The sequence below is a fragment of the Penicillium brevicompactum genome, assembly GCF_028827555.1.
Source record: "Penicillium brevicompactum strain IBT 35665 chromosome Unknown utg000001l_segment0_segment0, whole genome shotgun sequence".
Lineage (NCBI taxonomy): Eukaryota > Fungi > Ascomycota > Eurotiomycetes > Eurotiales > Aspergillaceae > Penicillium > Penicillium brevicompactum.
This window is the reverse complement of record NW_026623203.1, coordinates 3,739,342-3,755,073: the sequence shown is the minus strand read 5'-3', so window position 1 is coordinate 3,755,073 and position 15,732 is coordinate 3,739,342. Positions and strand designations below refer to the sequence as shown.

Here is a 15,732-nt window from a genome sequence, read left to right as displayed (position 1 = left end):
ATATTGGATCAATTGGGCTCCTGGCTGCAAGTCTATCAGGAGATGAGAATTGGGAGAGCACATGTAGCGTGTGATCCCCACGTCCAAAAGCTCTTTTTGGTGTAGCTATGCCCTTTCCAATGCACTCGCCGGATCGTCGGTGTGGTAGATGGCAGACATTATTGTATTGGTGAAATTGGGTATGTGTTGCAATCGTGTCTCATTACAAAGGTCTGCACGAGATCGCGTTAGTCAAGACGTCGGGACAAGCATAGTTCAAAACACTTACCCAAGATAATCCTCCTTGATGGTGCCAATGGCGTTAATCGCAGCCACGTCGGGTTTAACACCGAGGATTTTCAGCCGCAGACTGGTTCCCTTCTCAATCACTTGGTCGGCATGGTCGGTATACTGCGGTGGCACGGTATTGGGCTCCCATTTGATATCGGAGGGAATGTTCTGCGTATATAGTCAGCGGTCTGGTCATCTTCAAGGTAGCACATTACGTACCTTGCGCGCAATGAAGACAGATAATGGGCCCGCCAGGGTGAAGATACCCGTAGGCTTAACGGAGGTAACAATGGCATCGACCTGAGCTCAGTTAGAAAAAGTTCGCAGATCGGCGTGCATCTCAAGCGCATACCGTCTCGCCACGGAACGGCTTCCAAATAATCGCGCGGTATCGAATGGTATATTCCGCTTGACCAATTCCAGGCATCACCCGCCCCTCGCCAATATCAACCATGTCCATGACACAGATCACGAAGTGATCACCGGTACACCGGCCTTCCTCCTCCTCGTTAAGTCGGCCGATCAGATACTCTCGCATGTTGGGTCCGAAATAGGACGGGTGCATGGCGATGACCTTCGTCTCTTCTTTGAGGAAAAACATGGTCGCGGGTGTGGGAGTATGCGCGAGCCTCACGGTGTGGATGGAGGATTTAAAGGATTGTAGTCTCTTTCAAAGAAGTGATGTCAATCGAGGTCGAGGGACGGTGTTTTCGACGAGCTCATGACCTGCAGCGGTGAGGCTCGGACAGGTTGTCGCCGTCGGGGATGAGTGAGGGAGATGCTGGTAGTGGTGGGTTTGTCAAAAATTGTATCTGCCTTGGATGTCAGGCGAGGAGGCAGATACAGTTGCTGCAGGCGCAAGCTTTCCCTTCGTAAGAGCATCTCTCGGGCGGCGGGCCAGGTTTGGATGAGTTTGATCACGTGAGGTGGTTAGATTTATAAGAAACTGACAATTGCCTGTTCGATGTGAATCCTTCTGTTTGTCAATATTTGATAGTATTTTTCTTATGAGCTTTGATATTGCGATCCATAGACCCTGTGAAGTTCCAGAGCCCCGAAGTTGGGCGCGGTTGTCGTGTCGTGTTGCAAATAGTCCGTACAGCATGGTATACTTCGTGTAGCATGACAACTGGAGGCAGTTGCACTGGAATAATTGACGGGGTAAATAGAAATCTTGTTACTCGTGCGAGACTAAGCTCGACAATGGCGATATTTTCATGGTTTGCACAATTCTCTGCTGTAGTACCTGTCAAATTTCGAGCTACATCGTATTTATAGCTACACGATATATCGTTGATGACCCAGAGCCAATGAAATATTTAGCCACTACCATATAAGCTTTCACATAGATCAACATAATTCCAAGGGTTGCCGAAGCTCTCAAGTTCAACATCTGGACAACCTGGACACAGGACTGCTAACAAGAGACTGGAATCTCATCTTTAAGATCAACATTGGAAGCTATACTTCATAGTATTTGGAAGCCGATGCAAGGTTCCCAAGGGAATAGGATACGATGGTATTGATTACACCGTCAATCTTATGCCCGAACTTGAATAGCAGCTGAGAATAATTAGATATTCAAAAATTGAAAGAAAAAGTGAAAGGAGTTAAGCTAGAGGTAAATGGTCCCCGGATTTGAAGAGGTGACGCCAAGACCGTAGTATCCTCGGCTTGCAGCACATGATTTAATATAAGTCTTGTATGATCTGATCTTGTCACCCCGCCATTACCCCCAGACTTTGACAGAGTACTCCGTACTTCGTGCAAGATGGCCCTCAATCTCGAGAAGCAATTACTTTTTGTGAGTCGTATGGCATATGATGAACCAATCAGCGCTAACCCTGGTCCAGTATGGAGCCTACCATAACAACCCGGTACAGCCGACTACCTCGACCATGCTATAGGAAGGCCACTGACAGCGCAGGTCAATGTCGCAATCCATATTACTTGCGTCCCGATTCTTCTATTCACCGGAATAGTCCTGGTATGACTTTCTCCCATCCTCCCCTAAGAATGGGAAGCTGACATCTCAGGCCTGCAACTGCCCACCTCTATTCCCGGTCCCCTCCGCGATCGAAATCGCCAACCTGCCCGCCAATGCCGGTACAATCGGCGCAATCATATATGCCACCTTTTACATACTCCTGGAGCCGATGGCCGGTGGCCTGCTCGCGCCCGCCCTGATCGCGGCCGCTTACTACGGAAACTACTTCTTGCACACCCACGGCCACATTGTCAACTACTGGGCCGGTGGTATCCACGTTGTCTCCTGGCTCGCGCAGTTCGTCGGACACGGCGCATTTGAGAAGCGTGCCCCGGCCCTCCTGGATAACCTGGTTCAAGCACTCTTACTGGCTCCGCTATTTGTGTGGATGGAAGTGCTGTTCTTCTTTGGATATCGACCGGAGCTGAAGGAGCGATTCGACAAGGGCGTGGAGGTGGAGATTGCGAAGTTCCGAAAGCAGCAGAAGGAGGGGGAGAAGGGTAAGGGCCAGGGCAAGGAGTAGGAGCTGGCGCATGGAGTAAGGGGAACGATGGCCAGATCGGTGATTGTTTCCTGGCGGTATCTTGGACATTCATTGAAATCCTGCAGCTTGAGATCTTCCAAGGTTGGATCCTTGATTTCGCTGTCTTCTTTCTCTTTCTTTTCTCTTTTCTGTTTTATTAGCAGAGCGATTGCTTTTGGCGAGGTCTATTCCATTTGCTTTTCTGATCAGGGCTGTTCATTGATATGTATGTAACTGGTAAGTGTGTAATTGACGTATACCATGGGTATATTTGAGCTCAATATACGGAGTACTCCGTACAGAGAACAAGCTTGGAAGTGTAGGGGATATCAAAAGGGAAGTATATGGTTGCCGTGACGAAGGTCATGACATAAGCGATTCAGGTGACCAGGAATTCCGCCGATCCGAGAAGAGAAAAAAACGGGACGAGGGTTGGCCCGTGGACTCCCTGTTCCGGTCGGCTATGAACACAGTATGGGACACCAGAAAGGTGTATTTTAGGGGGTTTTGAAGCAATGGAAAAATAATGTCATTTGAAAGCTATTAAAATAAAAATATAACTAAACAATAAAGAGTGGCAAGTAAAACAGAGAGGAGAGGTGGCCTCAGGCTAGGGCCACCTCGGAGGACCCAGTGTCCGAAACGGCTTAGCGCAAGTCCTGAGAATCCAATCCTCCCCCCGACGACAAAGCTCTCCCGTCCACAATCCTCTCTCCTCTCCCGTTCCCTCTCCCCAATTACATCTCTCCCTCAGAGAATTCATCCTCCCATCCTCTGAACCACCTTTCACAATGTTCAGAAACGCTCTGCGGTCTTCAAGCCGCTCCGTTGCGGCCGTCTCGGCCACTGGCCGCATCGCCTCGGTGAGTCCATCCCATCCCAGCCGACTTCGTCCATCGCCATTCCGACATCGTTCATCTCAAACTTGAGCTCGATCGGTGCTCAGATACCATCCTACCCCGACTTCGACCTTGAATACATCCCTGGGACACGTTGTCCTTCTATGTGCTGGTCATTGACAAGTTTTTCGCTCCCAGGTCCGCGCGGCTGCTGCCGGTCCTCTCAACGGCGTTCGCTCCTACGCCTCCGAGGCCAAGGCCCAGCCCACTGAGGTCTCTTCCATCCTTGAGCAGCGCATCCGTGGTGTCTCTGAGGAGGCTGGTCTCGCTGAGACCGGTCGTGTTCTCTCCGTCGGGTATGTCAACTTCACCCTGGGCGGCTAGGGGCGCGATGAAAAAATTCGGTCCCCGTCGACAATCCCATCGAATCCGCCTCCAGCTATCAAAATCCGGCACTTTTCCGAACGAGAAACTGATTGAGCTTTGAATAGTGATGGTATCGCCCGTGTTCACGGTATGACCAACGTCCAGGCTGAGGAGCTTGTCGAGTATGTGAACCCCCAAAGTCTTGGCATTCCCAACACCGGAAAACTAACCCACCCCCAGGTTCGCCTCCGGCGTTAAGGGTATGTGCATGAACCTCGAGGCCGGCCAGGTCGGTGTTGTGCTGTTCGGTTCCGACCGTCTCGTCCGTGAGGGTGAGACCGTCAAGCGTACCGGCGAGATTGTAAGCCTCATCCCCCAACCCCCCCTGGGGTCCCCAACTTTGATATTGGATCTGGACTCCACCAACTCCTCTCGAAACGCATCGCTGACCCTTTCATCTAGGTCGATGTCCCCGTCGGCCCTGAGCTGCTCGGCCGTGTTGTCGACGGTCTCGGTAACCCCATTGACGGAAAGGGTCCCCTTAACACCAAGGAGAACCGCCGTGCCCAGCTTAAGGCCCCCGGTATTCTGCCCCGTCAGTCCGTCAACCAGCCGGTGCAGACTGGTATGAAGTGTGTCGACTCCATGGTTCCCATCGGCCGTGGTCAGCGTGAGTTGATCATTGGTGACCGTCAGACCGGTAAGACCGCTGTCGCTCTCGACACCATGCTCAACCAGAAGCGTTGGAACAACGCCAACGCCTCCGAGGAGCAGAAGCTGTACTGTATCTACGTTGCCGTCGGTCAGAAGCGTTCCACCGTCGCTCAGCTCGTCAAGACCCTTGAGGAGCAGGATGCCATGAAGTACTCCGTTGTCGTCGCTGCCACCGCCTCCGAGGCCGCCCCCTGCAGTACATCGCTCCCTTCACTGGTACCGCCATGGGTGAGTGGTTCCGTGACAACGGCCGCCACGCCGTCATCATCTACGACGATCTGTCCAAGCAGGCCGTTGCCTACCGTCAGATGTCCCTCCTCCTCCGTCGTCCCCCTGGACGTGAGGCTTACCCCGGTGATGTCTTCTACCTGCACTCTCGTCTCCTCGAGCGTTCCGCCAAGATGAACAAGACCCACGGTGGTGGTTCCCTCACTGCCCTCCCCGTCATTGAGACCCAGGGTGGTGATGTGTCCGCTTACATTCCCACCAACGTCATTTCCATCACTGACGGTCAGATCTTCTTGGAGTCTGAGCTGTTCTACAAGGGTATCCGTCCCGCCATTAACGTCGGTCTCTCCGTCTCCCGTGTCGGTTCCGCCGCCCAGGTCAAGGCCATGAAGCAGGTCGCTGGTTCCCTGAAGCTCTTCCTTGCTCAGTACCGTGAGGTCGCTGCCTTCGCCCAGTTCGGTTCCGATCTTGATGCCTCCACCAAGCAGACCCTTGCCCGTGGTGAGCGTCTGACCGAGCTCCTCAAGCAGAAGCAGTACTCCCCCATGGCCGTTTCCGACATGGTTCCCCTGATTTTCGCCGGTGTTAACGGTCTCCTCGACACCATCCCCGTCGACAAGATCCTCACCTGGGAGTCTGAGCTCCTCGCTCACCTCAAGAGCTCCCACCCCGAGATCCAGTCCACCATCGAGAAGGATGGCCAGGTCACCAAGGAGTCCGAGGCCAACCTCAAGAAGGTCATCACCGCCTTCAACTCCACCTTCAACGCATAAGTGAAGAAATTACTCGGATGATCCCCCGTGGTCGGCTTTGTTTTCTTGACTATATGTGTATAGACAAGATAGCCTGTACAATTTTGAGCCCATTGTTTTTCTGTTCTATCAAGGAGCCGGTGCTTAGATGGAAGTCCTAGCAGTCTGCCTGGATGTAGCGATGTAATTGTCTGCATGATCCTGGGGCGGACCGTGGATGCCCATCCCGTAGCACTGCCTTACGTTAGAACTAAAAGACATTGCGCTGCCAAAATGTGATTATATCCTGTACGTTTAGATTTTATCCGCGCAGGGGCGCGAGATGGGAGGATACCGCTCTAATTCCGTCTGGTCTCCTATGCTCTCCATGTTGGACCGCAATTCATTTTCCTTTGTTTAATATTTTGGTTGTAGTTCATTGACGTAGTCTGTGTAGGCCTGTATCTGTAGTCTTTTGGTCGTGTCTACTATACAGAGTACTCGGTACATTGCAGCAAGTTTGAAAGGTACATAGATCGTGAGAATCGAGACAAGTTTTCCCCAGTTAATCCTCCAACGGTCAATCTGCTTTCCTTTCCTATCAATTTCTCTTACATACTTTCCCCTTGTTCGTATTCGCTCTCTTGAAGCACATCGATATTGATGGCTGAGGGTCGCACCCGTAACCCCGACCAGAAAACAAAAATAAAACAGGTTATATTCATCAATTGAACTAATCATATCTCATTCTACCCCTGCGTATACTCCTTACACTGAACTCCATGCTGTACCCCTGCAGGACGACATCGGCAGATGAGGCCGAAAGCGGCATCCGAATCTGTTATCGATAAGCGAAACAATCTTTTTCCCGCCAAAATCGGCACCCAGTCCCCCGCGCAAATAACCTCAATTCCATACTATTTACTGAATAGCATTGCCGTCATGTCTGCCCCTACCGACAAGCCCCCTTCCTCCTGCAAGGTGATGTTGAGCAAGAACGTTGCCAACCGCCTCCTCGCCGAAGTCCACGAAGGCCTCAAGACCCTCGAGAAGCCGCCTCACCTCGTCGGTTTGCTGGCCAACAATGACCCAGCCGCCCTGACCTATGCGCAGATGACACAGAAGACCTGCGAGGAGAAGTGAGTCTACACTGAATTCCCATTGTCCCTTATTCCAATGGCACCAAAGGCTTTGTTGGTGGGATGTATAGTGGGGTTACTATGATTCATACATGCCCCTCGGCCGCGTCCAAAAAACACACCAGAACCCAAAGCCATTCGTGACATGGAGTTCAATCGCATAATACTAACAGCATAATGTAGTGGATTCAAGTACTCCATGCGCGAAGTCTCCCGCGACGATATCGAAGAAGCCATCATCGCCGCAAACAACGACAACAACGTCGACGGAATCATCGTCTACTACCCGATCTTCAACAACCGTCAGGACCAATACCTGCAACAGATCGTTGACGCGACCAAGGACGTCGAGGGTCTGAGCCACCAATACATCTTCAACATGTATCAGAACATTCGGTTCCTGGACGGCGAGGCCAAGCGCCAGAAGTCGATCTTGCCTTGCACCCCGCTGGCCAACATCAAGATCCTCGAGTACCTCAACATCTACAACACCATTCTGCCTTACGGAAACCGTCTTTTCGGTCACACTATCTGCGTGGTGAACCGTTCTGAGGTCGTTGGACGGCCGTTAGCTGCCCTGCTGGCTAATGATGGTGCTTGCGTTTACAGTGTTGATGTCACTGGTGTGCAGAAGTTCACTCGTGGAGAGGGATTGCAGAAGAAGAGACATGAGATCGTTGACCTTGAGGGAAAGACTATCAAGGATGTTGTCCCTCTTTGTGATGTTGTTATCACCGGTGTGCCCGGTGAGAACTACAAGTTTGATACTAGCCTGCTGCGGGACGGTGCTGTCTGTGTCAACTTCTCCAGCGAGAAGGTATGTACCTCTTCTTCCGGGGTTTGAGACATGCTTGCTGACCTTTTTGCAGAACTTCCCCTACGAGGTCCGAGACAAGGCCTCTCTCTTCGTTCCTTCCATTGGAAAGGTCACTATTGTTGTCCTGCTGCGCAACTTGCTGGTTCGTGCTGCCACCTACTATACACTTTTGTACTCTTTGTCTAACATTTTACCCACAGAGACTCATCCAGAACAAGCGCATGGACGATGTCAAGCCTGCTGAGGCCACAGAACGCCCTGGCACCCTCGAGGCCTCCTCATAGGCTCTCACCCCCTATAGACTTGATCGATCTTCATGGCTATGTATAGTAAGCTGGCCATGCCGTAAAAAATTCCTATAGATACTCTGTTTGTTATTAGCCATTACGATATACTCTGAAACTTCACGTTCACATGTGTTCTTGTGCTTCTGTCTCTTTATAATATACCATGTTCTACATCAAGTTCGTTTGAGTTTGGTTGTTGGGATATCTTGATTTATTGTATCTTGAAGGCTATTCAACCACGACTATGTATAGCTGATCCATGGATGTCCAAACATCGCAGCCTGGGAGCTGAAATACCGAGAGAACCTTTTAAAAATTTGGAACTAGAACTATGCTATCTGCCGGGCCAGCTTACAAAAATATCCATAATGTCTTGGGCACATGATGTATGCTCTTGGATGAGAGATGGAACCTCCAAATCAGCCAGACTTCTTTTCAGTCTGCTTGGCCGCCAACCTCAAAACATCAATTTCACTAGCAACCCAGCTGCGGAAAGGCTCAGGGTGGAATATGCCTTCTGCAGAGAACCAAGTGGTGAACGGCGCTTCGTAGCGCTTATCCTGTAGAACTTTCCCAGCGGCAGATTTATAGACGACGTGCAACTTGTAAATGCTGGAGAATTTTTGAGCGGACGAAGAAACAGATATCTGCAATTGGAGTAATTAGCACGTTGCCAAAATAGTCAGAGAGTTTCCAAAGGCGCAAAGCCCAATCGACATACCGTCTCGCCTGTCTTTCTCTTGCCAGAGTATACCTCGCCAGCCTCGACGGCCCAGATCCAGTATGTAAGGAATGTGTTCAGAATAAAGTATGTCGCTACAGCAGCGATGATCCAAGGGGATGTTGTTGCTTCCCAGCCAAGGGTACGGTCTGCATAGAATGTGAAGCCTGCGATTGCGACGGCGCTGTAACCAACCACGAAGCGGATGTTTGATTTCGAGTGATCGGGAGTGAAAGCGTAGGGTGCAGGCAGATTGGTCAGATAAGGAAGAAGCGCATCGTCACTGGTGGACTTGAGATCTAATCACGGTTCAGGTTAGACGTGTTGTATAGAGTTGGAAGATCAGATCGGGATCAGATGACGGACCATTGGTCGAATAGACCGGTACCTTGTTGGAAGCCATGAGAGCAGTAGTCAAGTATATTGGTGAATATCGTCGTAAGCAGCAAAGAGTTGTGTCGTGGCTCGAGGACTTGTGTACTTTGTTTATCGGGCAAAGATGCGGCGTGGCCCTTTGGAGAAAGCTGGAGCTAGCGCGGGCCAATGACAGCCCTCTCCGCCTCAACCTCTCCTTCGCCCCTTCAACTTTCCATCCCCCACCTGCAGACACCACTATTGTTATAAGCCCACGGTTGATCTCGTCTTCAATCATGGCTATTCAAGGGGCTGAGCAGACCATCCTGAGGGATCCGGCGCTATTGTGAGAGTGTCCGATCAGTTCATTCAAAGCTGAACTAACCGCCTCTAGCTACTGGATTCTCTTTCCAATCTCAATTGTTATGGTACGTTGACGCTTGAATATGAAACTCACGCTCTTTTTCAATTTCGAGAGAACTAATTTGATTTCTCCAGATCCTGACCGGAATCCTTCGCCACTATGCGACGGTTCTGATGAACACGACCCCGAAGTCGCCAGCCACACTCGCCGAATCTCGTGAGCGCCTTGCTCTTCTCCGCGGCGTGAACCTCCGCAACAATGCATGCTCCGTGCTCGACCGCGAGTCCTTCGAGACCCGCAAGAACTACATGGTTACGGGTTTCCGGAACGGCGCATTTCTGAAGGACCCCAACAACCGTGGTCAGCCGCCCGCAAACCCTATGACTGACCCTGCAGGCATGGAGGCTATGATGGGTATGCTGAAGGGAAATATGATGATGATGATCCCGCAAACCTTGATCATGAGCTGGATCAATGCCTTCTTCTCTGGATTCGTGATTTGTATGTGAAATATCCGCTCTGCATGAGTGAGTGACGCGCTGACTGATTGTGCAGTGAAATTGCCCTTCCCTCTCACCATCCGCTTCAAGTCCATGCTGCAGTCCGGAGTCATGACCCGTGATCTTGATGTGCAATGGGTTTCCAGTCTTTCCTGGTACTTCCTCAATTTGATGGGTCTGCAGTCCGTTTTCGGATTCATTCTCGGCAGTGATAATGGTATGATTCATATGTGATTGCAAATACGAGACACATTTTCTAATACTCTTTAGCCGCCAACCAAATGGCCCAGCAAATGGGAATGGCTAATCCTGCTGCCATGGTCAACCCGCTGCAACCTGGCCAAGACCCTGACAAGTTGTACTTGAACGAAGCAGAGAATCTGGAAGTGATGGAGCACTTCTGCATTTTGGAAGGTGTCGAGGAACGAATCTTGCAGAACTTCGCCCCTGCTGGAGTCTAATATCTTCGGATTGCATATCATGACTAGTGTCGGTGTATATACCTGTTGGCACCGCTCTCTTTCAGCATCATAAAGAACAGAGTATGGCGTTTTGAAAGATAGAAACGATGTAATCTACGGAGAAGACCGATGATACTGATTGTAGAGTGTCCATGATTCGTAGCTGTATTTAATTATGATTCTTGACGAACCTATTCTTGACGATAGTTGATAACATCATTCAAGACCCAAACTTCTCCATTATGAACCTTCTCCGCAACCGAGTCAACTTCGATATTGCCAGGTTGGATCTAGATATTGCTTGTCAGTCATGCTAGCAGATGTACGCTTGCCCTAGTTCAAACTTACAAACATCTTATCACCCTCCTTAGTCCACTTCAGCTTCTCCCCCGCAAGTGTTTCCACCTCTTCACCAACTCTCCAAGGACTAACAGGAATAATATGGGCTTCGACAAACCGCTGTAGATTGCGCTTCGCCCGGTCCTGACCATCTGAGCCCTCGTACGCATTCACCTCGCCAAACTTCTCATAGTCTGCTGGATTCTCCCATGGTTTGCGAGGAAGAGCCTGAATTGCACTATTGCGAGGCGCCAAAACAGTAATGTTCTTAGAACCGTTGTTGAGACGATTGGCGATTGCATCAAAGTCACGGGTCAATCGCGCGAAGATGTTGATGGCCTTGGTCTTGGGCAGAACGTCTGAGATGACGGGAGTATCACTGCTTTTCGAGTTCACATCATCGTCCGGGGCTGTTCCCTGTGGTTGCACGATGCCAGACAAGATCTTGTCCATCATGGATTGATGTTCCTTATGGTCAAGAAGTGGCTTTTGGCGCGAAGGGTTGAATGATGATGGATCCCAGATTGCGATCGTAGAACTAACGAAGACAGAAGTATATAAAATAAACTTGGTTAGTTGGATCGCTCGCATGCTGTGTGTTAACAAGGTAATATTGTAGGCAATGACGCCTGACGAAGGTACAATCTGTTGCGTCATGGCAAGGCGTCCCCACGTGACGTGGGGAGATAACCGTGGAATCACCTGATGGTTATCGATAAGGGCATTCGGCCACAAGAAATTGGCCGACGTGACTCTTGCCCGCAATCTACACGCCTGGCTCTCCTGGTTGATTGATATCATGTCGGCTCTGCAGACCTTCATGCTGGTCGTGGACCACGACAAAGAAGAAGCCAAGCGCATTGCCGAGGGAATTGCACATGGTATACATTTCGCCCCGCACTCGAGACCACTGAAAGCATTACATTACTAAACGATGTACCACAGATGTCGAGACCAAGAAGACCACCTTGATTGACACGGTGCAATCGCTCGGTGAATACATCAACGATGAGGATCCGATCTTGCGCGGAAAAGCCATCTCCTACCTGACAGCCGTTATCTCTGCCCTTTCGCCGAAGTACCTCTCGAGACAACAGATCCAAGTTCTGACTACTTTCTTCTGTGATCGCATTGAGGATGGAGGTGCTGTTGCTGGATTGGAGGTCTTGCAGAGCCTGGATCGGTTCAACAAGTTCCTGGCTACACAGGTGGCACAAGCGTAAGTTATCCGACAAAGCTTGGCTTGATACGAAGTATACTCATTCTGATACAGGCTTTTTTCCAACTTCCAAGATCTTCAGTCTCGCTCTCAAACACAGCGATTCCATGTCTATCAATTGCTCAATGATCTGATGTCAACGCACCGCGTAGCCATGCGTGACATGGGAGACATTTCACTACTTGGCGTGGTTGATATCATGACTGGAGAGAAAGACCCAAGAAATTTGATGATTGTGTTCTCTATTCTGAAAGTTGTCATGGTCGAATGGGATATTTCGAACCATACCGAGGTAAGCACTCGATTCGTCTCGTTAAATGCATGTGCTAATTTACCGTGGACAGACACTTTTTGATTCGGTCTATAATTACTTCCCAATCACATTCCGACCCCCACCGAACGATCCCTACGGAATCACCGCACAGGATCTGAAGGGTCGTCTTCAAGAATGTATTGCTTCGACGAGGCGCTTTGCTCCCCATGCCATCCCCGCTTTGCTAGACAAGCTTGATTCTACGTCCCCCAATGTCAAGGTAAGATTATCTACTCGCAGTCCCTGAAATTCATCTAACAGATTCTTACAGAAAGATGCTCTCAACGCATTAATCGCTTGCATTCAATCATATGATCCCAACACGGTATCCAAATTTTCCATTACCGTCTGGGAAGTGCTCAAGTTCGAGATTCTAAACGCTCAAGAAGAGTTCCTCTCTGAGACTTCCCTTGAAGCATTGCAAGAAATCACACGCCGCCTCTCCGAGGGTGTTACCGAAGTGTCGCAGGACTTACCACTCGCCAAGTATCTCCACCCCATCACCAAAGAGTGCAATGAGCAACTACACGAACCCCAAAGTAAGCAGGCCAAGCCTGCACAGTCGATCCTCAGCTGCGTCTCTTCCGCTTCTCCGGTATCCTTCTCGCTGGTTGTTCAGACTATTGTCGCTCCTATTTTCACGCTATACCAAGAAGCCGATGGTATCATCAAACAAAAGGCCCTCCTGGAGACTCTTAATGTGTTGTTCGAATCCGCAACAACCATTTTTGGTCAGTGGACCACCATCGGCGGGGAGCTCGCCATTGGTAATCCATTGCTTGAATTCAAAGACCAGTTGTCGGAGATCCTCGGTCAAGTCTTGATGGGTGCGGCCAAGGAGGAGGTATCTTTCCGAGTCACTGCTTTGAAGGGATTTTTGCGCCTGTCAACACTGCGTGATTTCTTCCAAGACAACGAGATTGGGCTTTTCGTACAATACTTGGATGAGATCCTTCTCAAGGAAGAATCTGTTGGCCGCGACGACTTGAAAAAGGAGGCAATTACTGCCCTTGCTGAAATCTCCAAGCATAAGCCAAGGTTGATTATAGATATTACTTTCCCAGCCTTTGTGGCAACTCTGCCAGAGGAGGACGAAGGCTCCGACGCTATTTATCTGCCGACGCTCGAGACACTTGCGCAAATAAGTGTGGAGAGAGATATTTTCGAAACTCTGTTCCGTCGCCTGTTCAGCAAGTTCTCTATTCTGCTACAGAAGGAGCAGCCTGGCTCCGTAGCCTACCCTCGGGCTATCCTAGTTACTCTGTTGTACGTTATGCAACAGAGAGACATGAAACAAGACCAAAGCATTGATTTGTACTACGATAAAGTCGTGGTTGGTCTTTGTCGCGATGTCGCAGCGTCGGCTTCTGGTGCGGCAAAGAACCGAATTCTCAATGACCCAACCGTGCTTGATACCTTGGGCCGACTTTGCAACCTTCTTGTGCGGTCTATCTCGACCGACAAGCAGGAGCAAGTTGCCGAAAATATCTATACCCTCTTCGCCACCAGCGACGAGTTTGTGCCCATCCCATTCGCTCAACATGCAACCGCAGACCAAGAACGCACAGTCATCATTTCCACATACTTGGTTGCAGGACTACCGAAAGAGTCTGGAAGTCGACTTCCGTATACTGAACCCAACATGTCTGCTCTGCTTTTGGATCTGGTGAACCGTTCCGTCTCGAGCAACGAGCCAGCAATCCACCAAGCATACTTGCGCCACTTGGCTCTGCTTGTAAACAAATTCCTGTCCAAGCAGGATCTGACAATCGCGGAGCAGCTCTTCGACTCTCTCCTCCAGGCCCAAGGCACAGAGCCAAACACTTTCAACCACGCGACCATTCGCACCGTCTTCTGGTTAGCAAAGGCGCTAGTGCTTCGTCTTGCACCGACCACCACCCACGTCTTGACTTCCCTCCTCGCCCTCATCTCCTCCCCAGACCAGCAAACCAGCGTAACAGCAGCGCAAGCCTTTGCCATCATCCTCGGCGAGGACGACATCCTCTCCGCAACGAACGGTGCCACCATCCGACTTCTCTGCAGACAACGCCTCTTCACAACCCTCATCCCCCTGATCTCTTCCCGCATCCGCGAAGTCAACATCGCAGTAACCGACGACCCCAACGCCACCAAAGCCCCAAACCACATCAAGCCAGCCCACCTCACAGCCCTCTCCGGGATCCTCTCCACCATCCCCACCTCGCTGGTCATGCCCGAACTCCCCACATTGCTCCCCCTCCTCCTGCAATCCCTCGATCTCCAGACCGCCGGCTCCACCGCCGTGCGCACAGCCACACTCGAGACCCTCGCCGTTATCATCCGTGACAACGGCGTCGTCGTCATCGATCAGTGCGGTCACATCCAGAGCCTCGTAACCAGACTTTTGAAAACAACTGTCACAAACAATGGCCCTGGTGCTGTGAACAGCCCTCGTCTTCGCGCCGATGCGTTGAAGTGTCTCAACCTTCTGGCTGCACACCAGTCTCCCCCCGGTACCGCTTCTAATGCTCGTGTCCCGCCGGCTATCTCGCCGCTGCTGCCTGTCAAGAACCAGGTGCTGAGATCTCTGCGTGCGGTCCTCGATGACCCTAAGCGTGATGTTCGCAAGGCAGCGGTTGACGCTAGAGGTGCTTGGCTACGTGGTGTAGACGATGCACCGGAAGAAGATGACTGATTGTGTCTTGTATCTTCGAGTCCCTTGATACATAAATTTAGAATAGAGCATCCTCGTCAGTCCATGCAAGCTCACATTCATCTTATGACTAAATAAATCAACTTTCCAAACGTACTGGGTTTCTTGATGTCAGTGCTGGATTTAAGCTGGACAAGGTTAGTGCGAGGAAAAGAAAGGCTGTAGGGCTACACCTGGGCAGGGTATAGAGACAGGCGGAAATATCAAAATGACTAGGTCCTTATAGATCTCTCTGATCTGGAGTTAGATCGCTATACATATCCAAATAGTACCATGCCCAGTAACTGTCACCGCAATAGCTCAGTGGGTTTGCCCCTGTAGCAATGGTCGTCTTCCGGGGTTGAGTCCCATATGACGACTCCCTACCTGCTAGGTCGAGTGATGTGTCCTCACGAAGATGTCTTGGATTGAACTCCCAGAGCAGCAAAAGGCAGTTACTCTCTTCTCCCCCCCTACTTTTCACGTATGAAAGAGGTTTTTCGAAGATCATCATCTGTAATGCATCAATGTCAACAGCTCTAACCCTGAGACGTTTTTTTCAAAAAAAATCGCTATCCTGCACAGAAATTCCATTCAATAATTTCCAAGGTTGCCCAAAGGACTGCTGAAAAGAACTACCTGTAGACCATTCCAAACCTCAGAAGACGCTCGTGCGATATTCAACAAAAATTGTTTGTTTTCTTCAGCCCCATGGAGCTCTCAAAATAACCTTGGAATTGGCAGCAGAAAGTTTCAGTGTGTCTGTAATCAGCGAAGGGGTTCAAGCAATATTATTTCAATTTATCTGGTCTGGACTGTGTCTCTAATATCTTGGTCCTTCTAGAATATAAAGAGACTAGGGTACAAGATAACACGAATAGACAAGAAA

At 50.3% G+C, this 15,732-nt stretch overlaps 8 protein-coding genes across 8 annotated transcripts; 5 read left to right on the top strand and 3 right to left on the bottom strand.

Moving 5' to 3' along the window:
• Positions 1-202: 202 nt before the first annotated feature.
• On the bottom strand, positions 203-871 carry N7506_001212 (DNA-directed RNA polymerase II subunit RPB7; the record flags this gene model as incomplete). The annotated part of the gene is made up of 4 exons (XM_056950508.1): positions 203-212; positions 269-438; positions 490-570; positions 623-871. The coding sequence occupies 4 exons, from the start codon at positions 869-871 to the stop codon at positions 203-205; spliced, it is 510 nt and encodes a 169-aa protein (XP_056816423.1).
• A 1,170-nt stretch (positions 872-2,041) lies between these two features.
• On the top strand, positions 2,042-2,780 carry N7506_001211 (2-hydroxy-palmitic acid dioxygenase MPO1; the record flags this gene model as incomplete). Its single annotated transcript, XM_056950507.1, has 4 exons — positions 2,042-2,074; positions 2,124-2,147; positions 2,198-2,257; positions 2,307-2,780. The coding sequence occupies 4 exons, from the start codon at positions 2,042-2,044 to the stop codon at positions 2,778-2,780; spliced, it is 591 nt and encodes a 196-aa protein (XP_056816422.1).
• Positions 2,781-3,571: 791 nt separating this feature from the next.
• On the top strand, positions 3,572-5,700 carry N7506_001210 (F1F0 ATP synthase subunit alpha; the record flags this gene model as incomplete). The annotated part of the gene is made up of 6 exons (XM_056950506.1): positions 3,572-3,643; positions 3,818-3,975; positions 4,111-4,167; positions 4,226-4,346; positions 4,448-4,927; positions 4,987-5,700. 6 exons carry the CDS (start codon positions 3,572-3,574, stop codon positions 5,698-5,700), a joined length of 1,602 nt encoding a protein of 533 aa, XP_056816421.1.
• Positions 5,701-6,600: 900 nt separating this feature from the next.
• Positions 6,601-7,898, top strand: N7506_001209 (methylenetetrahydrofolate dehydrogenase (NAD(+)); the record flags this gene model as incomplete). The annotated part of the gene is made up of 4 exons (XM_056950505.1): positions 6,601-6,797; positions 6,981-7,614; positions 7,667-7,756; positions 7,815-7,898. 4 exons carry the CDS (start codon positions 6,601-6,603, stop codon positions 7,896-7,898), a joined length of 1,005 nt encoding a protein of 334 aa, XP_056816420.1.
• A 422-nt stretch (positions 7,899-8,320) lies between these two features.
• On the bottom strand, positions 8,321-9,274 carry N7506_001208 (signal peptidase complex subunit 2; the record flags this gene model as incomplete). The annotated part of the gene is made up of 3 exons (XM_056950504.1): positions 8,321-8,548; positions 8,623-8,921; positions 8,989-9,274. 3 exons carry the CDS (start codon positions 9,272-9,274, stop codon positions 8,321-8,323), a joined length of 813 nt encoding a protein of 270 aa, XP_056816419.1.
• N7506_001207 (ER membrane complex subunit EMC3) lies at positions 9,273-10,301 on the top strand (the record flags this gene model as incomplete). Its single annotated transcript, XM_056950503.1, has 5 exons — positions 9,273-9,322; positions 9,371-9,404; positions 9,475-9,841; positions 9,896-10,057; positions 10,111-10,301. 5 exons carry the CDS (start codon positions 9,273-9,275, stop codon positions 10,299-10,301), a joined length of 804 nt encoding a protein of 267 aa, XP_056816418.1.
• A 191-nt stretch (positions 10,302-10,492) lies between these two features.
• On the bottom strand, positions 10,493-11,297 carry N7506_001206 (uncharacterized protein; the record flags this gene model as incomplete). The annotated part of the gene is made up of 2 exons (XM_056950502.1): positions 10,493-10,591; positions 10,650-11,297. The coding sequence occupies 2 exons, from the start codon at positions 11,295-11,297 to the stop codon at positions 10,493-10,495; spliced, it is 747 nt and encodes a 248-aa protein (XP_056816417.1).
• A 142-nt stretch (positions 11,298-11,439) lies between these two features.
• Positions 11,440-14,846, top strand: N7506_001205 (MET18/MMS19 family protein; the record flags this gene model as incomplete). Its single annotated transcript, XM_056950501.1, has 5 exons — positions 11,440-11,521; positions 11,586-11,859; positions 11,914-12,151; positions 12,204-12,392; positions 12,444-14,846. The coding sequence occupies 5 exons, from the start codon at positions 11,440-11,442 to the stop codon at positions 14,844-14,846; spliced, it is 3,186 nt and encodes a 1,061-aa protein (XP_056816416.1).
• Positions 14,847-15,732: the final 886 nt, after the last annotated feature.